This window comes from Myotis lucifugus, unplaced genomic scaffold (assembly GCF_000147115.1).
Source record: "Myotis lucifugus unplaced genomic scaffold, Myoluc2.0 scaffold_121, whole genome shotgun sequence".
Classification (NCBI taxonomy): Eukaryota; Metazoa; Chordata; class Mammalia; order Chiroptera; family Vespertilionidae; genus Myotis; species Myotis lucifugus.
Window position 1 is genome coordinate 1,342,929 of NW_005871169.1, and position 16,021 is coordinate 1,358,949.

At 39.5% G+C, this 16,021-nt stretch overlaps 1 protein-coding gene across 6 annotated transcripts in view; it reads left to right on the forward strand.

The window, feature by feature from the left end:
• The window catches only part of NSUN6 (NOP2/Sun RNA methyltransferase family member 6), a 61,864-nt gene that overhangs the window by 23,645 nt on the left and 22,198 nt on the right, over nt 1–16,021 (forward strand). For all 6 annotated transcript variants that reach the window (XM_006093712.3, XM_023758073.1, XM_023758076.1 and 3 more), the window contains 3 exons: nt 777–858; nt 6,049–6,168; nt 12,746–12,890. In XM_006093712.3, the coding sequence (XP_006093774.1) occupies nt 777–858; nt 6,049–6,168; nt 12,746–12,890 (347 nt within the window). The remainder of the gene's footprint in view (nt 1–776; nt 859–6,048; nt 6,169–12,745; nt 12,891–16,021) is intronic.

Genomic DNA, 16,021 nt, shown 5'->3' on the forward strand with positions numbered 1-16,021 from the left:
GTAAATAAGCATTTTTTGTGGTTCAAGGGAAATTAAAAACTCTATAAAAATAGTAGCATTATATGAAAAATTTGGGGGGGTATAAATTTAACTGGAAATTACTTGATCCATATTTCCATGTTTTTTAGAAAAAAATGATGTAACAGTAAATGCTCAGATTAAAGAGTTTTAAGTAAGCAACTAGTCATGATGTACACAAATAATTTTACTTTTCCTTTTCAATTTTATTGATTTGAAATTTTTTCATCTTTGGAGAACAATACTTTTCTTGAAAAAGGATGAATTATATTAACTTCCCCAGATCTTTTTAAACATTCTGGTTTTGTGAAAGGAAAAACCCTATCAGTTTAATATAACTTAAAAAGAAAAAAAAATTTTTTTAAATCCTCAACCTAGGTAGGACGTACTGAGAGAGAGAAGGAAAGAGAGAGAGAAACATTGATGTGAAAGAGAAACATCATAAGAAACTGGATTGTCCACAAATTTAATATATTTAGAGCCAGTAACAACCAGAGATGATTTAAAACTAATTATATTTTAATTTGGTTTGAGTAAATCCAAACATTAATTTTTGACCACAAGTATTGATGTGAGTGCTGACTTTCTGGTAAAATTTATTTTTGATTAAATTTTTTTTTCTTTTTGCCCATCTGGAGTGGCTCAGTTGGTTGAGCATTGTCCTGTGCACCAAAAGGTTGCCAGTTGTTTCCCAGTCAGGGCACATATGGGAGGCAATGTAACTTATACAGACTAATGTTAGATTTCCTACTTTTCAGAGGTATAGGCATAAGAATGACAGAACCAGTATATCTCAGCCCTTCATTTGATAATGTACTGCCCAGCTACTTATTTCTACAGGTAAGTAATTGTGAAAGTGTAATATTTAGTGACATTGAAACATACTACAGTGAATTATTAGAAATCTAAGGTGTTTTTTTTTACTTTTATTAATACATTTTTGTGGTCTATTTACATATTTTCTGATCTACCTTTGGTTAAGCAGTAAGAAAAAACTTTGTAAGCATTATTTTTTCTCTCAACTGATTAACTACCTTTTTACCCAAGAGTGCTTTAATATAAAGCTTATCATAAGTGTTGCTTTCCATTTCAACATATTAATCTGAAAATAATATATGCATTTACTATATATAAATGTTCATTTGTAACTTTGAGTAAGACTCAAATGGTTTCCTGCTAACAGATTTTGTCAGGTGGTTATTAATTATGGTGCTGTAACAAGTACAGTCAAATCTCAGTTCTCAAACGTCTCCCATCTCGAACAATTCAGTTCTCAACCAAGTTGTTCATGGAAAATATGTCTCAGTTGTTGAACAACCCTTCCTGCTGATACATCAGCATGACAAGAAGTGTCTCTCAGGCCACAAATGAGGAGAATGCCAGTCAGTTTACCACTAAACCTCACTTGTTGTTAACATCTCAGGAAATTGTGCTGTGAAATTTTTTTTGTTGTTGTTGCCTGTGAAATGGATGATTAGCACAATTTTAAAATATAAAGAGGCCATGAAGACTGCTAATGTTGCTAAGAGTGTGAAAGAAACAATGATCACAGGCAATTGAAGAGGTGGAAAAATGGTTGTTGATTTGGATAAATGAAAAGCAATCAGCCAGTGACAGTATTTTGGAGGCAGTGTAAGGAAAAACTGACCTTCTGAAAGACAACCCTGGAACGTGTGCTGAAAGTGATTCCTTTAAGGTAGTAGGGGGTGGTTCCATAGATTTAAGAAAAGAAGTGTTTGCTTATAGATTAAACAGTACATTAGACATTTACTGTATATAAGAAAGGTTAAAACAGGAAATCATTTGGGGGTCTGGAATGAATGAATTCAGTTTACATTATTTCTAATGGAAAAAGTGATTCGGTTTTTAAACAAATAGCTTCTTGAGCAGCCTTCTGAAACCAATTAAGTTTGAGAACCAGGGTTCCACTGTAATTTATTTTGCCTTGTTCAGTTTATTAAGTATTTGTGTTTACATGAACTGATTTGTTGCAATCTGGTTAGGCGGTATTATTATTACTATTGTTATTATTCCCAATATAAGAGGATATCAAAGATCAGATCTGTTAGGGTTCTTGAACAGTGTTACCCAGGTTAATGGAGCCTGCAGGTTTGATGCCTGCTTTGCCTGTCAGCTGGTGGGAGAGGGCTCAACAGCGGAACCATGGCACCTGCCAGCACTTCATCCTGCCAGCTATGTCAGACAGGGCTCAAAAAAGGAACAGTGGTGCCTGTCCTCCAGCCCTCGCCATGAAGCCAGGCAGTTCCGTTTCTCCCCATATGTCCCTGGCGCTTTTCCAGCTGCTGGCCCTGCACTGGAACTCAGAGCAAGTGAGTTTGAAAGTGAGTTAAGTCTGTCTCCTGGCCTGGTAAGCTCTTCAGTGACTGGGTCTCCAGCAGCCCTCATCTCACTCAGCTCTAGTTCTCACTGCTTTTTGCATCTAGAAGTTATAGGGACTTTGCTTCCTGGCACAGGAGCCCTTGTCTGGGGAGGCCTGGTGTGGGGCTGGGACCCCTCACTCCTCAGGCAGGACCTCCGCAGCTGACATATCCCTCCTGACTTTTATCTGCTACACGTAGGTGTGGGATCAGCCCGTTTTTGTCCCCACCCCTCCTTCCGGCCTCCTCTTTTTTTTTTTTTTTTAAAATATATTTTATTGATTTTTTACAGAGAGGAAGGGAGAGAGATAGAGAGCCAGAAACATCGATGAGAGAGAACATCGACCAGCTGCCTCCTGCACATCTCCCACTGGGGATGTGCCCGCAACCCAGGTACATGCCCTTGACCGGAATCGAACCCGGGACCTTTCAGTCCGCAGGCCGACGCTCTATCCACTGAGCCAAACTGGTTTCGGCCGGCCTCCTCTTTATATCCTTAGTTATGGGGATTCTCTTGAACTGGTCTTCAGGCAGTTTTTATTTTCCCCAGGCAATTTTCAGTGATGATTGTTTTGTAATTTAGTTGTAATTTTGATATTATTGCGGGAAGAGGTGAACACAGTGTTTATCTACGCTATCTTGACCCGGAGACTCCAGAAGTTTTTTAATTTGTTGTAGTCTCACTTATTTTTTATTTCATTGCTTTTATTTGGGTATCAGTTAAAAAAAAATGATTGCCAAGGCCTATGTCAGGGAGCTTACTGCCCTTGCTTTCTTCTAGCAGTTTTATGGTTTAAGTTCTTGGATCAAGTCTTAAATCCATTTTGAGTTGGTTTTTGTTTATAGTGTAAGATAGTGGTCTAGTTTCATTCTTCTGTATGTGGCTGTTCAGTGTTCTCAAAACCATTTATTGAAGATTGTCCTTTCACTATTGTGTTTGTGTATTCTTATCTCCTTAGTCATAAATTAATTGAACAGATATATGTGAAAGTATTTCTGGGCTCTCTCTCCTGTTTCATTGATCTCTGTTTTTATGCCAGTAACATTGTTTTAACCACTGAAACTTTATAGTAGAGTTTGAAATCTGAGAGGATGATGGTTCCAACTTTGTTCTTCTTTCTAAAGATTGCTCTGGCTATTCGGGATCTCTTGTTATCTCATATGAATTTTATGGTCTGTTTCTGAATATTTAAAAAAAAATCACTAAATGATACTCCTGTGTAGCCAGGATTGAGAAATACTATAGAGAAAGGTAGTAGACTAAGTTCTTTTAAGAAACTGCCATCATTTAAATACATAGTGAAGAGTCTTTACTTGGACTATTTCATAATGTTTACTTATTGCTTGACCAGAAGTTTTTAATGTGTTACTTAACTGACAGTGAAAATTTCTGTCATCTTTGATCCATATATTAATCTTATCTTTATTAGGAGTTAAGCATAACCATTTGTCTCTAGCTAAAGAATCTCTATTAGCCACTTATGTGTCTTTTCATATTAGAGTTCAACTTTTAAGTCTTTTTGGAATAGACCTGGCTGTTAAGAAAAACTATCTGTAACAGGTGAAGCTGTTTATTGGTGTTTAGTGTGGAGGGTCTGCTTTTCAGGTACCTCAGTTGTTTATATTGATTTTAATGCTTCCTGTATCCACGTGGAGGGGTTGTGTGTGGAAACTTGCTTCTTATGTCTCCTTTCTCACCATTGATTTTCTGTTTTGAACTGGTGATCTTGGATTCACTGAGAATCTTGTAACCTTCTCACAGTTCTTGAGGACATACTAATGGATTTAATGTTTTGGTGTGAGAATGAATTAAAAACTTTAAACAGCCCTATGCTTGTTAGTCTCTACTTTTTTTTTGCCAAATATTTTTTAAAATGTAATTATTTTGTGATATTATTCTATCTTATTTAAAGCTGTCATCCTTTAGTAACAATTCATATATAACTAATACTAATAATGATTTGATATAACTTACTTCTATAGGTAGAGGTATATTTGGGTTGTATTATCTCAGAATATATTTTTGTGTGTCTATCAGACATAGCTAAAATTTTTCTTACATTTTACTTTTCTCCTACTGAAAGGTAGTAGTGGTGAGAAGATAGGAACTCTAACATGCCTTTCAGTGGCATTAGCTGTATAAAACTGGGATTTCAAAATGGGAGTTAGATGATGAAGCCCCTGAAGTTGCAAATTCTTATAAATTTTCTGGGGAAAAGATCCAGAGCTTTCTCATATTTCTAAGGGATCTCTCTGTCTCTGGCCTCCAAAATATTGAGAACCACTGAATTGAGAAAGGACAGTATGCTTATTTTGCTGAATTGATTAGAGAAATGCATTGTGTGTGTGTGCATGTGTGTGAATGTTCTATGAAATCCTAGGATACTCGAGGAAATGGAGAATTTCCTGACACCATTATCTATATACTAGAGGCCCGGTGCATGAAAGTTCATGCACTGGAGGGGGTGTCCCTCAGCCCAGCCTGCCCCCTCTCACAGTCCTGGAGCCCTCAGGGCGGGAGGCGACTTGGTGATCAGGGGAAGGCGATGCCCCCATCACACCTCTGCTGCTGCCACTGCCGGCAGCGCAAGCCTCAAGCCAGCCCTGGTTACCTGAGCCTCGGGCAGCCCTGGGAGGCTGGGCAGCTGGGCAGCCGAAATCCAAGACTTGTCTGTGCGTTGGGCGTCCGCTGGGCAAGCTGACATCCCAAAGGCTTGCCTGCGCCCTTGGGCCAGGCCCTAGGCGGCTTGGGGGGGCTGGAGGGGCAGGTCCGCACTGTGCGCCTGCTGTGCCTCCCCCCCCCCACCTCCCCTTCTCCCCCACGGCTGGGCTGAAAGGACTGTGGGACTTCGGCGGGGCTGAGGGGACTGGGAGCCGCCACCTTTGTGATGGTCAATTTGCATATTCCCTCTTTATTAGATAGGATATAAAAGACTAAGTGTCCATCCATCCGACCAATAGCTATGATGTGCACTGACCATCAGGGGCAGATGCTTAACGCAGGAGCTGCCATGACACGCACTGGCCATTTAAATATAAACGGCACCACGGACCTGGCACTGACAAACCAACACTCGGCTTCCCCCAAGTGGGACACAGGCCCTGCCACCACCCCGAGCGACAGCCCACCAAATCACAACCAACGCTGTCAAGACCCCATGGTTCAAAATGCGGCTCACAGCCCAGCCCAACCTGGAAATGGTGGCTGTGGGTGCCAGGTAATGACGTCACATAGCAATGCCTGGCTTCCTTTCTAGCAACTAGCTTCCTTGGAGTTTCTTCAGCCTAGGAACCCAACTTGCTTTATAGCCAGGTGCAAACATTTTACAGTTTAACCAAATGTTTGTGAAGCATTTTCCCATGCCTCATCTTATTTGATCCTCATAGAAGTCCTGGAGTAGGTAGATAGGAGACTTGGTAGAGTCCTATTTTCTTTTCATTAGCAAGATGCGAATAGTGATATTAAAATATTTCTTCTAATTAATTTCCTTTCAGTGTGTACGAATCCATGCATCAGGATTCTAGAAGTTACAAAAAATGTACTCTTGGTAAAGGATGTTGTATTATATTACCTCCAAAGATTTCTTTACGTTCTCTGATTCTGATATTTAAATTGATTTAGTATAATGATAATCTTTTTTTGTTCTTATAGAATTTGCCATCTGCTGTTGTAACTCATGTTCTGGATCCTCAACCTGGAGAGAAGATTCTAGATTTGTGTGCAGCACCTGGAGGCAAAACAACACACATTGCAGCACTAATGCATGATCAGGTAAGATTGTCTTCACAGCAAAACTACTGTCAGTGTATTACATTTCAGTGATGAAGGTGGAACTACATGTAACTTATGAAACATTTTGAAGACATTCGTAATCTGACTTATTTCAAATTCCAAAGGGAAGACTGTTCAGTGCACCTGATCCAGAGCTGGTTAACTAGGGGATCTGATGATCTTGCGTAGGCTCATTCACTTTTTGATTGGTGTTGGCTTATGTAAAGTGACCCCAGCTGAGACCATTAGGGTGCCCTGCCTCTGGTCCTTGTGTTTCTTATACTCCTGCTAGGAACAGATGGCTAGCCTAGCTGAGGGCAATCATTAAGAGTTGGCTGTGGCTGAGGGCAAAGTAGAGCAAGGCCAGCTGTTCAAGTGCTATTCGTTTCTCTGTTTGCATTACATTTACTCTCATCCTATTGGCTAACACATATCACATTGCTGAGCCCAAGTCAGAATGGCAGGTTATTGCAAGGTAAATGGCAAAGATGAGGATATGTGGGAAATTAAACTGAAGTTAGGCAATCTCTCAGAGTGGGACAGGAATGGAGAAATGAACAACCTGAATAAAGATACTTGAGCCAGAATGAATCTTAGATTTTGTTGCTGCTTTCGATTTATTTTGATAAATTTTGTGTAAGTTCACCCTCTTTTCTGTACTTTTGTAAAAGTAGCCTTCAGCCAGTGGAGTTACTTCTTCACTGCAGTATATTTGAACCTTGTTTTGTGTTGTTTTTGCCTACTTTATCAGTTCAGCTCACTTGAAATGGTTTTGTTTGTCAAAGTATTAATTGGAACTATATATACCATTAAACCTGGTGTCACATTTAGGAATATTATCAGCAAATTCCTGGTATTGTAGTCTATGCAAATGATGCATATGTCATGCAAGGACAGTGTGTATAAAGGGAACAAAAGCAAGAAAATATTTTGAAAGGTTAATTTCACCATATCTGCAATATCATTTCATAGTATCAAATGTTTTAAAGTATCATGAATATCACAATACATTCATAAAAATGACCCTCTTGTCTTTATCAACTTTGACTTAACTGAAGTATTTTGATAAAAAAATTTTTTTAAATTTTTTGTATGTTTTTATTGATTTCAGAGAGGAAGGGAGAGTGTGTGCGCACGTGCGAGAGAGAGAGAGAGAGAGAGAGAGAGAGAGACATCAATGATGAGAGAGAATCATTGATCAGCTGCCTCCTGCACACCCTCTTCTGGGGATCGAGCCCGCAGCCCGCAACCCGAGCATGTGCCCTTGATGGGAATCGAACCCAGGACCCTTCAGTCTACAGGCCGACACTCTATCCACTGAGCTATAGCTAAAATTATTTTTGAACTATGTTTTATACCAGTCTAGAACATTTGCGGTGATATACAGGCATATTTCTCTGTCTTTAGTTGTCAGAATTTACATGATTTTTATGTGTATAGCACAGGAAATATTGAGATGAGGATTGATTTTGTAAAAGGAAAGACTTAATAAGTATTTGATATAAATTCGATATATGTTTGGTTATTGAATTCAACTTTAAAAGTAGGGGTAGGAGGAAATTGTGGAAGATCATAGTTTTTCATGGCTTTCTCATTTTTTTTATTATTTATTTTAATTTTATAAATTTGCTTTTCAAAATTCCTTTCCCCTAGGCACATTTTCTTTTTTTCTTTTTTTTTAACCTTACATACATATAGTTTATATTATTATTTTTTTTTAATTTAATTTTATTGTTTAAAGTATTACAGATAGTAGTACATATGTCTCCTTTTTTTTTTCCCCATTGACCTTCCCCTGGCCCCCCGCCCCCCCAACATGCCCTCACCCTACCCCCCAGTGTCTTTTGTCCATTGGTTATGCTTATATGCATGCATACAAGTCCTTTGGTTGATCTCTTACCTCCTCCCCATCCACAGCACTCCCCAGCCTTCCCATTGTAATTTGACAGTCTGTTCAATGCTTCTCTGCCTCTGTATCTATCTTTTTGTTCATCAGGTTATAATGTTCTTTATTGTCCATAAATGAGAGAGATCATGTGGTGTTTTTCTTTTACTTCCTGGCTTATTTCACTTAGCATAATGTGCCGCGCTGGCACGGCCAAGGGTGATCCCGAGTGGGGGTAATGAAAGGCCTAGAAAAGACAGACATGAGAATGAAAGCTGGGTCTCGGTGGGACGCTGCTCCTCTGATGGAGAGAGATAGCGACGACGCCCACAGGCCCACAAGCCGTGTCTTTATTTTATAGCAGATGCCACGAGGCAAAGTAAGGGCGTGATCAAGTTTACAATATTCTCGTGGGTTTCAGTCCCACTCAACTACATGCACCTGCACTCTATCACGCAGGCACATGGGGCCACGTGTTCGGACCACAGGCTCAAGCTTGCAACTATAGCTGTTGGCTATAATTGTGCTGGTAGGGCTCTGCTATCCAAGCTGGGACTTGCACGTGGCAATGAGATGACTGTGCCCTCTCAGTAGTCCAAGGCTTGAACCTGTCCAAAACACTCTGGCCGCGCCCCACAGTATAATGCTCTCCAGTTCCATCCATGCTGCTGCAAATGGTAAGAATTCCTTCTTTTTTACAGCAGCGTAATATTCCATCGTGTAGATGTACCACAGTTTTCTAATCCACTCATCTGCTGATGGGCATTTAGGCTGTTTCCAAATCTTGGCTATTGTAAATTGTGCTGCTATGAACATAGGGGTGCATATATCCTTTCTGATTGGTGTTTCTGATTTCTTGGGATATATTCCTAGAAGTGGTATTACTGGGTCAAATGGCAGTTCCATTTTTAAATTTTTGAGGAAACTCCATACTGTTTTCCACAGTGGCTGCACCAGTCTGCATTCCCACCAGCAGTGAAGGAGGGTTCCTTTTTCTCTGCATCCTCGCCAGCACTTGTCATTTGTTGATTGTTGATGATACCCATTCTGACAGGTGTGAGGTGGTACCTCATTGTTGTTTTGATTTGCATCTCTCAGATGATTAGTGACTTTGAGCATGTTTTCATGTGTCTCTTGGCTTTCTGAGTGTCCTCTTTTGAAAAGATTCTATTTAGGTTCTTTGCCTATATTTTGATTGGATTGTTTATTTTCCTTTTGTTGAGTTGTATGAGTTCCCTGTAAATGTTGGAGATTAAACCCTTATCGGAGATAACGTTGGCAAATATATTCTCCCATGCAGTGGGCTTGTTGTTTTGTTGATGGTTTCTTTTGCTGTGCAGAAGCTTTTTATTTTGATGTAGTCCCATTTGTTTATTTTTTCCTTAGTCTCTCTTGTCCTAGGACAGTGATGGCGAACCTATGACACGCGTGTCAGAACTCATTTTTTTGGTTGATTTTTCTTTGTTAAATGGCATTTAAATATATAAAACAAATATCAAAAATATAAGTCTTTGTTTTACTATGGTTGCAAATATCAAAAAGTTTCTATATGTGACATGGCACCAGAGTTAAGTTAGGGTTTTTCAAAATGCTGACACGCCAAGCTCAAAAGGTTCGCCATCACTGTCCTAGAAGCTGTGTCTGTAAAGATATTGCTATGACATATGTCTGCAGTTTTGCTGCCTATGGAGTCTTATAGGATTTTTATGGTTTCCCGTCTTACATTCAAGTCCTTTAGCCATTTTGAGTTTGTTTTTGTGTATGGTGTAAGTTGGTGATCTAGTTTCATTTTTTTGCATGTATCTGACCAAATCTCCCAGCACCATTATTAAAGAGGCTGTTTTGACTCCATTGTATGCTCTTGCTTCCTTTGTCGAATATTAATTGAGTGTAATGGCTTGGGTCAATTTCTGGGTTCTCTATTCTGTTCCATTGGTCTATATGTCTGTTATTGTGCCAGTATCAGGCAGTTTTGAGAACTGTGGCTTGGTAATATAGTTTGATGTCTGGTATTGTGATCCCTCCAACTTTGTTCTTCTTTCTCAGGATAGCTGTGACTATTCGGGGTCTTTTTTTATTCCAGATGAATTTTTGGAGAGTTTGTTCTAGATCAGGGGTGGGCAAACTTTTTGACTCGGAGGGCCACAATGGGTTCTTAAACTGGACCGGAGGGCCGGAACAAAAGCATGGATGGAGTGTTTGTGTGAACTAATATAAATTCAAAGTAAACATCATTACATAAAAGGGTACGGTCTTTTTTTAAAAATTTCAATAGTTTTATTCATTTCAAACATTTTAACAAGAAGAATGTAAACACTAATTATTATAATTTGAAACTTCAAAAAATGGAGGAATCATAGCACAATAACATACCTTATACTGAAGATGGCAAAGGCTCTGATACTGTGCTCTCCAGGGGCGTGTCTCCCTACATCACCACGATAACGTGTCTACGCATTCCCAGGGTGATGTCGGGAGACGCATCCGTGGGCATTACAAGGAGCCTCTGGAAGATTGAGAGGTTGTTCCTTCTACTGAATGGGCGGATATAAATCCGCCCACTCAGAAGAAGGAGCTGTGGCCGTGTTTCCTGACATTGCCATGTTAACACTGCTGCTGGTGAAGGAGCGGAGGGGAGAGCAAGAGAACCCTCCGCTCTTTCGGCGCCGTGGGCCGGATAGAACAGCCGAACGGGCCGGATCTGGCCCGCGGGCCGTAGTTTGCCCACAGCTGTTCTAGATCTTTGAAATATGCCCTTGGTATTTTAATAGGTATTGCATTGAATCTATAGTTGCTTTAGGTAGTATGGACATTTTAATGATGTTGATTCTACCAATCCATGAACATGGTATGTTCTTCCATTTGTTTATGTCTTCCTCTATCTCTTTTTTCAATGTCCTGTAATTTTCCAAGTACAGGTCTTTTACGTCCTTGGTTAAGTTTATTCCTAGGTATCTTAATTTTTTTGGTGCAATGGTAAATGGGATTGTTTTTTCATTTCTCTTTCTGTGAGTTCATTATTGGTGTATAAAAAGGCTATAGATTTCTGGGTGTTAATTTTGTATTCTGCTACATTGCCAAATTCATTTATTAGGTCTAGTAGTTTTTTGATGGAGTCTTTGGGGTTTTCTATGTATAATATCATGTCATCTGCAAATAAGGACAGTTTTACTTCTTCTTTTCCAATTTGGATGCCTTTTACTTTTTCTTCTTGTCTGATCGCTATAGCTAGTACTTCTAGTACTATGTTGAACAGGAGTGGTGAAGGTGGGCATCCTTGTCTTGTTCCTGTTCTTAGGGGAAATGGTTTTAGTTTTTGCCCATTGAGTATGATGTTAGCTATAGGTTTGTCATGTAGGGCTTTTATTATGTTGAGGTATGATCCCTCTATTCCCACTTTGCTGAGAGTTTTTATCAAGAAAGAGTGTTGGATTTTGTCAAATGCTTTTTCTCCATCAATTGATATGATTATGTGATTTTTGTCTCTCAGTTTGTTTATGTGATGTATCACATTTATTGATTTGCGGATATTGAACCATCCTTGCATCCCTGGAATAAATCCCACTTGGTCATTGTGTATGATCTTTCTAATGTATTGCTGAATCTGATTTGCTAGGATTTTGTTGAGGATTTTAGCATCTATCTTCATCAAGGATATTGGCCTGTAGTTCTCTTTTTTTGTGGTGTCTTTATCTGGTTTGGGGATTAGGGTAATGCTGGCTTCATAGAAAGAGCTTGAAAGTGTGCCTTCCTTTTGAATTTTTAGAATAGTCTGAGGAGGATAGGTTTTAGTTTTCTTCTTTGAATGCTTGGTAGAACACCCCTGTAAAGCCATCCGGACCAGGGCTTTTGTTTGCTGGAAGATTTTTGATCGCTGTTTCAATTTCTTTGGTAGTTATCGATCTATTCAGGTTTTTCGACTCTTCTTGGTTGAGTTTTGGGAGCTTGTATTTTTCTAAGAATATGTCCATTTCATCTAGGTTGTCCATTTTGTTGGAATAGAGTTGTTCATAGTATTTTTTCATAATCGTTTGTATTTCTGTGGAATCGGTTGTTATTTCACCTCTTTCATTTCTGATTTTGTTTATTTGGGTCCTCTCTCTTTTCTTCTTGGTGAGCCTGGCTAGAGGTTCATCAATCTTGTTTATCCTTTCAAAGAACCAGCTCTTAGTTTTGTTGATCTGTAATGGGGTGACCTGCGGAGACGACCACCAGGGACTCAGATCAAAATTTAGGAGCCTTTATTAAGCTGGCCAGCGACTACAGTTACAGCACCCTGCCGAAGCAGAGGCTGAACTGCAGTGTCGACTACAGGAGTTACAGCGTTTTTATTTGCAAAAACCACAAAGTTAGTTACAAAGCCTTGTTTACACAATTTGTTCCCGACACAGTACAGTATCAGTACAGTGACTACCTCCCTATCTATGTGTTCTAGGAACAGAGAGTACAGCGTGCCCCGTCTGGCCGAAGCACCAGATATGCAGCCCAGCACAGATCTTTTGTATTGTTTTTTTGCTCTCTATGTCATTTATCTCTGCTCTGATCTTTATTATTTCCTTCCTTCTGCTTTTGCTGGGCTTTTCTTGTTGCTCTCTTTCTAACTCTTTGAGTTGTAGGGTTAGTGGCTGTCTCATTTTTAATAATTTTTATGATTGCTTTGGGTTTACATTTTATGTTTGTTTGTTTTTTTAGGGAGAAGTAATAGCCCTGGATAAACTACCCAACAAAGTTAAAAAAATAAAGCAGAATGCTTTATTATTAGGGCTGCATTCCATTAGGGCTTTTTGCTTTGATGGAACAAAGGCACTTAAACTCGATATGGTTAAGGACACAGAAGGTGAGTCAAATTTTATCTTTTAAAGACTTTTACACACAAGCAGATTTTGCTGTCATTGTTCTAGCCTCAAAATATCCACAGGCCTTGAAACTTTGGCATGGATCTAAGATTTTTTGCTTTAATAGATATCTCCTTTTCTTTTCATCTCATTCCTGAATATCAAGTTTTTAATAATTCCAACCCCCAAGACTTGGTCAAACTCTTTTTTCTTCTTTTTTTTCATCACCATTCCCTCTATACCCTCTTCCACCTTCACCCACACCCCTACCCTCTTGGTCAAGCTTTTTATACTTGACATATTTATCTTAATTTCATAATGCATCTCAGAAAGCTCCCGAGCCTTTCGATTTTATGATTCTTGAGCTATTTTGTATTACTTCTTCATTTTTCTTGAAGAATGGGCCTATGGAGCTGGGAAGGGAGGGAAAACTGTTACATTTATTAAATCACCTTGTCTCTATGTATCTCTATCTCTTATTTAGATTTGATTTCATGCAATACTCGAGAAAACTGCATACTTTAACGAACTCACTGGCATTAGTTTTTTCCCGAGTGTTTATTGATTAAAGATGAATTTTAAAAAGCTGAGGATGTGGTCTCTGATTTGCCAGCCGCCTTACAGAGCATCTAGATCAGTGGTCGTGGACCACTGGTGGTCCTTGAGGTCCGAAAGATTGACGACCGCTGATCTAGATTGCCTTTGTTAGCAAACAAAACTCAAGTAAATTTGAAGATCTAATTGGCTTTATTAAGCTGATTATTGGGCAACATACCATCTAGCAACTGAAAGCTTGCTCCCAGGGTTGTACCAAGGGGAATTTTTTTTATAGGAAGAAGAGTGGGGCCAGGACATCATTTCTTTCTCTTTCTGGGAACCTAAGGGGAAAGGTTTTTATCCTGGAGATTGCCTCCTCTTTCTATGGGGAACATAGTATCAAGGGCTTTTAGCATTAAGCAATGCCATTTTGATACTGTGGTTTTCTCTTTAATACCATAAGGAAACATAAAGGAAACATACTCTTTCTAACCCTGTAGTTTTGTTGTAGGCTGCAGAATGGCAACAGGTGTCTGACCAGTGGGGTTAGATCAGACCTGGCTCAGCAATCTCGGTACTTGGATTCTGACTAGGAAAAATTCAGAGCCAAGATTCCAACCATAAGAACATTTACTTGGTAAATCACAGAGGTAAAAGAAGTAATTCCTTAAAGAAATCGGCTTAGGAAACAAGTTTATAGAAGTAAAGGAAGGGCTCTTGGAGCTTGGGAGTGGGGAAGCTAATGGTAATGCGTGTGGAGGGATGGAAAGCGGGAAGGAAAAGAGAAAAGGAAAAGGAAAGGTGTGGGAGTGGGCATGTTCCTTAGGTCCTCTGTCCTAAGGGTTTGAGGGGTGGGGATTTTAGGCAGGTCCCAAGGGAAGATCTCCATGGAATATTCAGTAGCTTTCCAGGTGTGTCCTTTCAAGGTTGTGATCTCCACTGATTAATTGGCCTGCATCAGGGCAGGAGGTCATTATTCAGTGTAGCTGGTCCTGAGGTGGCTTGTCTGGTTTTGTTGCTTTTCTGGGCCTGGAGCTGAAATACAATTGAGTCCTAGATGTTATCTCTAGGGAGGAAAGGTCTGTTGGTTCAAACCTTATGAACAAATATGCTAGGAGAGGAAGGTCACCCTGGAGGGAGGTCCCACCCTATAATTGTCCTTTGCTAGGCACCCAGGACTTTCGGCCCTGGTGACTTCCAGCCCATAGACCTGGCCCATAGTTCTTGCTCTGCTCATGTCTAACTGCCTACAACAATTTACCTGTATATAAGCTGTCGTTCATAAAAATGACCATTAGACAGGAGACAGTTCAAAATAATCCATTACTCTAACTTCACTAAAATTGTTGTTAGGTCACCAATTTAAACAAGTCCCCGTAACATTTCTTATAATACTGGTTTAGTAGTGATGAACTTCTTTAGCTTTTTCTTGTTTGGGAAACTCCTTCAATTCTAAAATGATAGCCTTGCTGGATAGAGCAGTCTTGGTTGTAGGTCTTTGCATTTCATCATTTTGAATATTGAATATTTAATGCCAACCCCTTCTGACCTGCAGTGTTTCTGCTGAGAAGTCACTTGACCTTTTTATTGGAGTTCTCTTGTAGGTAACTGACTGCTTATCTTTTGCTACTTTTAAGATTTTTTCTCTGTCTTTACCTTTGGAATTTTAATTATGATGTGTCTTGGTATGGACCTCTTTGGTTCATCTTTTTGGGATTCTGCATTTTCTGGACTTGTATATTTATTTCCTTCAACAGGTTAGGGAAGTTTTCAGTCATTATTTCGTCAAAAATATTCTCAATCTCTTGCATTCTTTCTTCTTATACTGGTACCCCTATTTTGTGAGTATTGTTACACTTGATTTTGTCCCAGAAGTTAAACTGTCCTCATTTTATTAACTTCTTTTTTCTTTTCTGATCAGCTGTGTTCTGCTATCTTGTCTTCCAGTTCACTGTTTAGATCCTCTGTTTTATCTAATCTGATGTTGCTTCTCTCTAATGCAGCGGTTCTCAACCTGTGGGTCGCGACCCCTTTGGCGGTCGAACGACCCTTTCACAGGGGTCGCCTAAGACCATCCTGCATATCAGATATTTACATTACGATTCATAACAGTAGCAACATTACAGTTATGAAGTAGCAACGAAAATAATTTTATGGTTGGGTCACAACATGAGGAACTGTATTTAAAGGGCCAGAAGGTTGAGAACCACTGCTAATGTGTTCTTCATTTCTGTTATTGTAGCCTTCATTTCTGACTGCTTGTTTTCTATGGTTTCTATCTTTTTGTTGACATTCTTACTGAGTTCATTTATTTCCTCCCTAAGTTCATTGAGCATTCTTATGACCAGTGTTTTAAACTCTGCATCTGGTAAATTGCTTGTGTCCTTTTAGTTTAGTTGTGTGTTTGTTGTGGTTGTTGTTTTTTTTCCTGGAGCTTTGTCTTTTTCTTTTTCTTTTACTTGAGACGTGTTTCCTTGTCTCCTCATTCTGGCCGACTTCCTGTGTTTGTTTTTATGTATTAAGTAGATCTGGTACATCTTGCATTCCTGGCAGAGTGGCCTGTGTTGTAGGTGTCCTTTGAGGCCCAGTGGTGCAG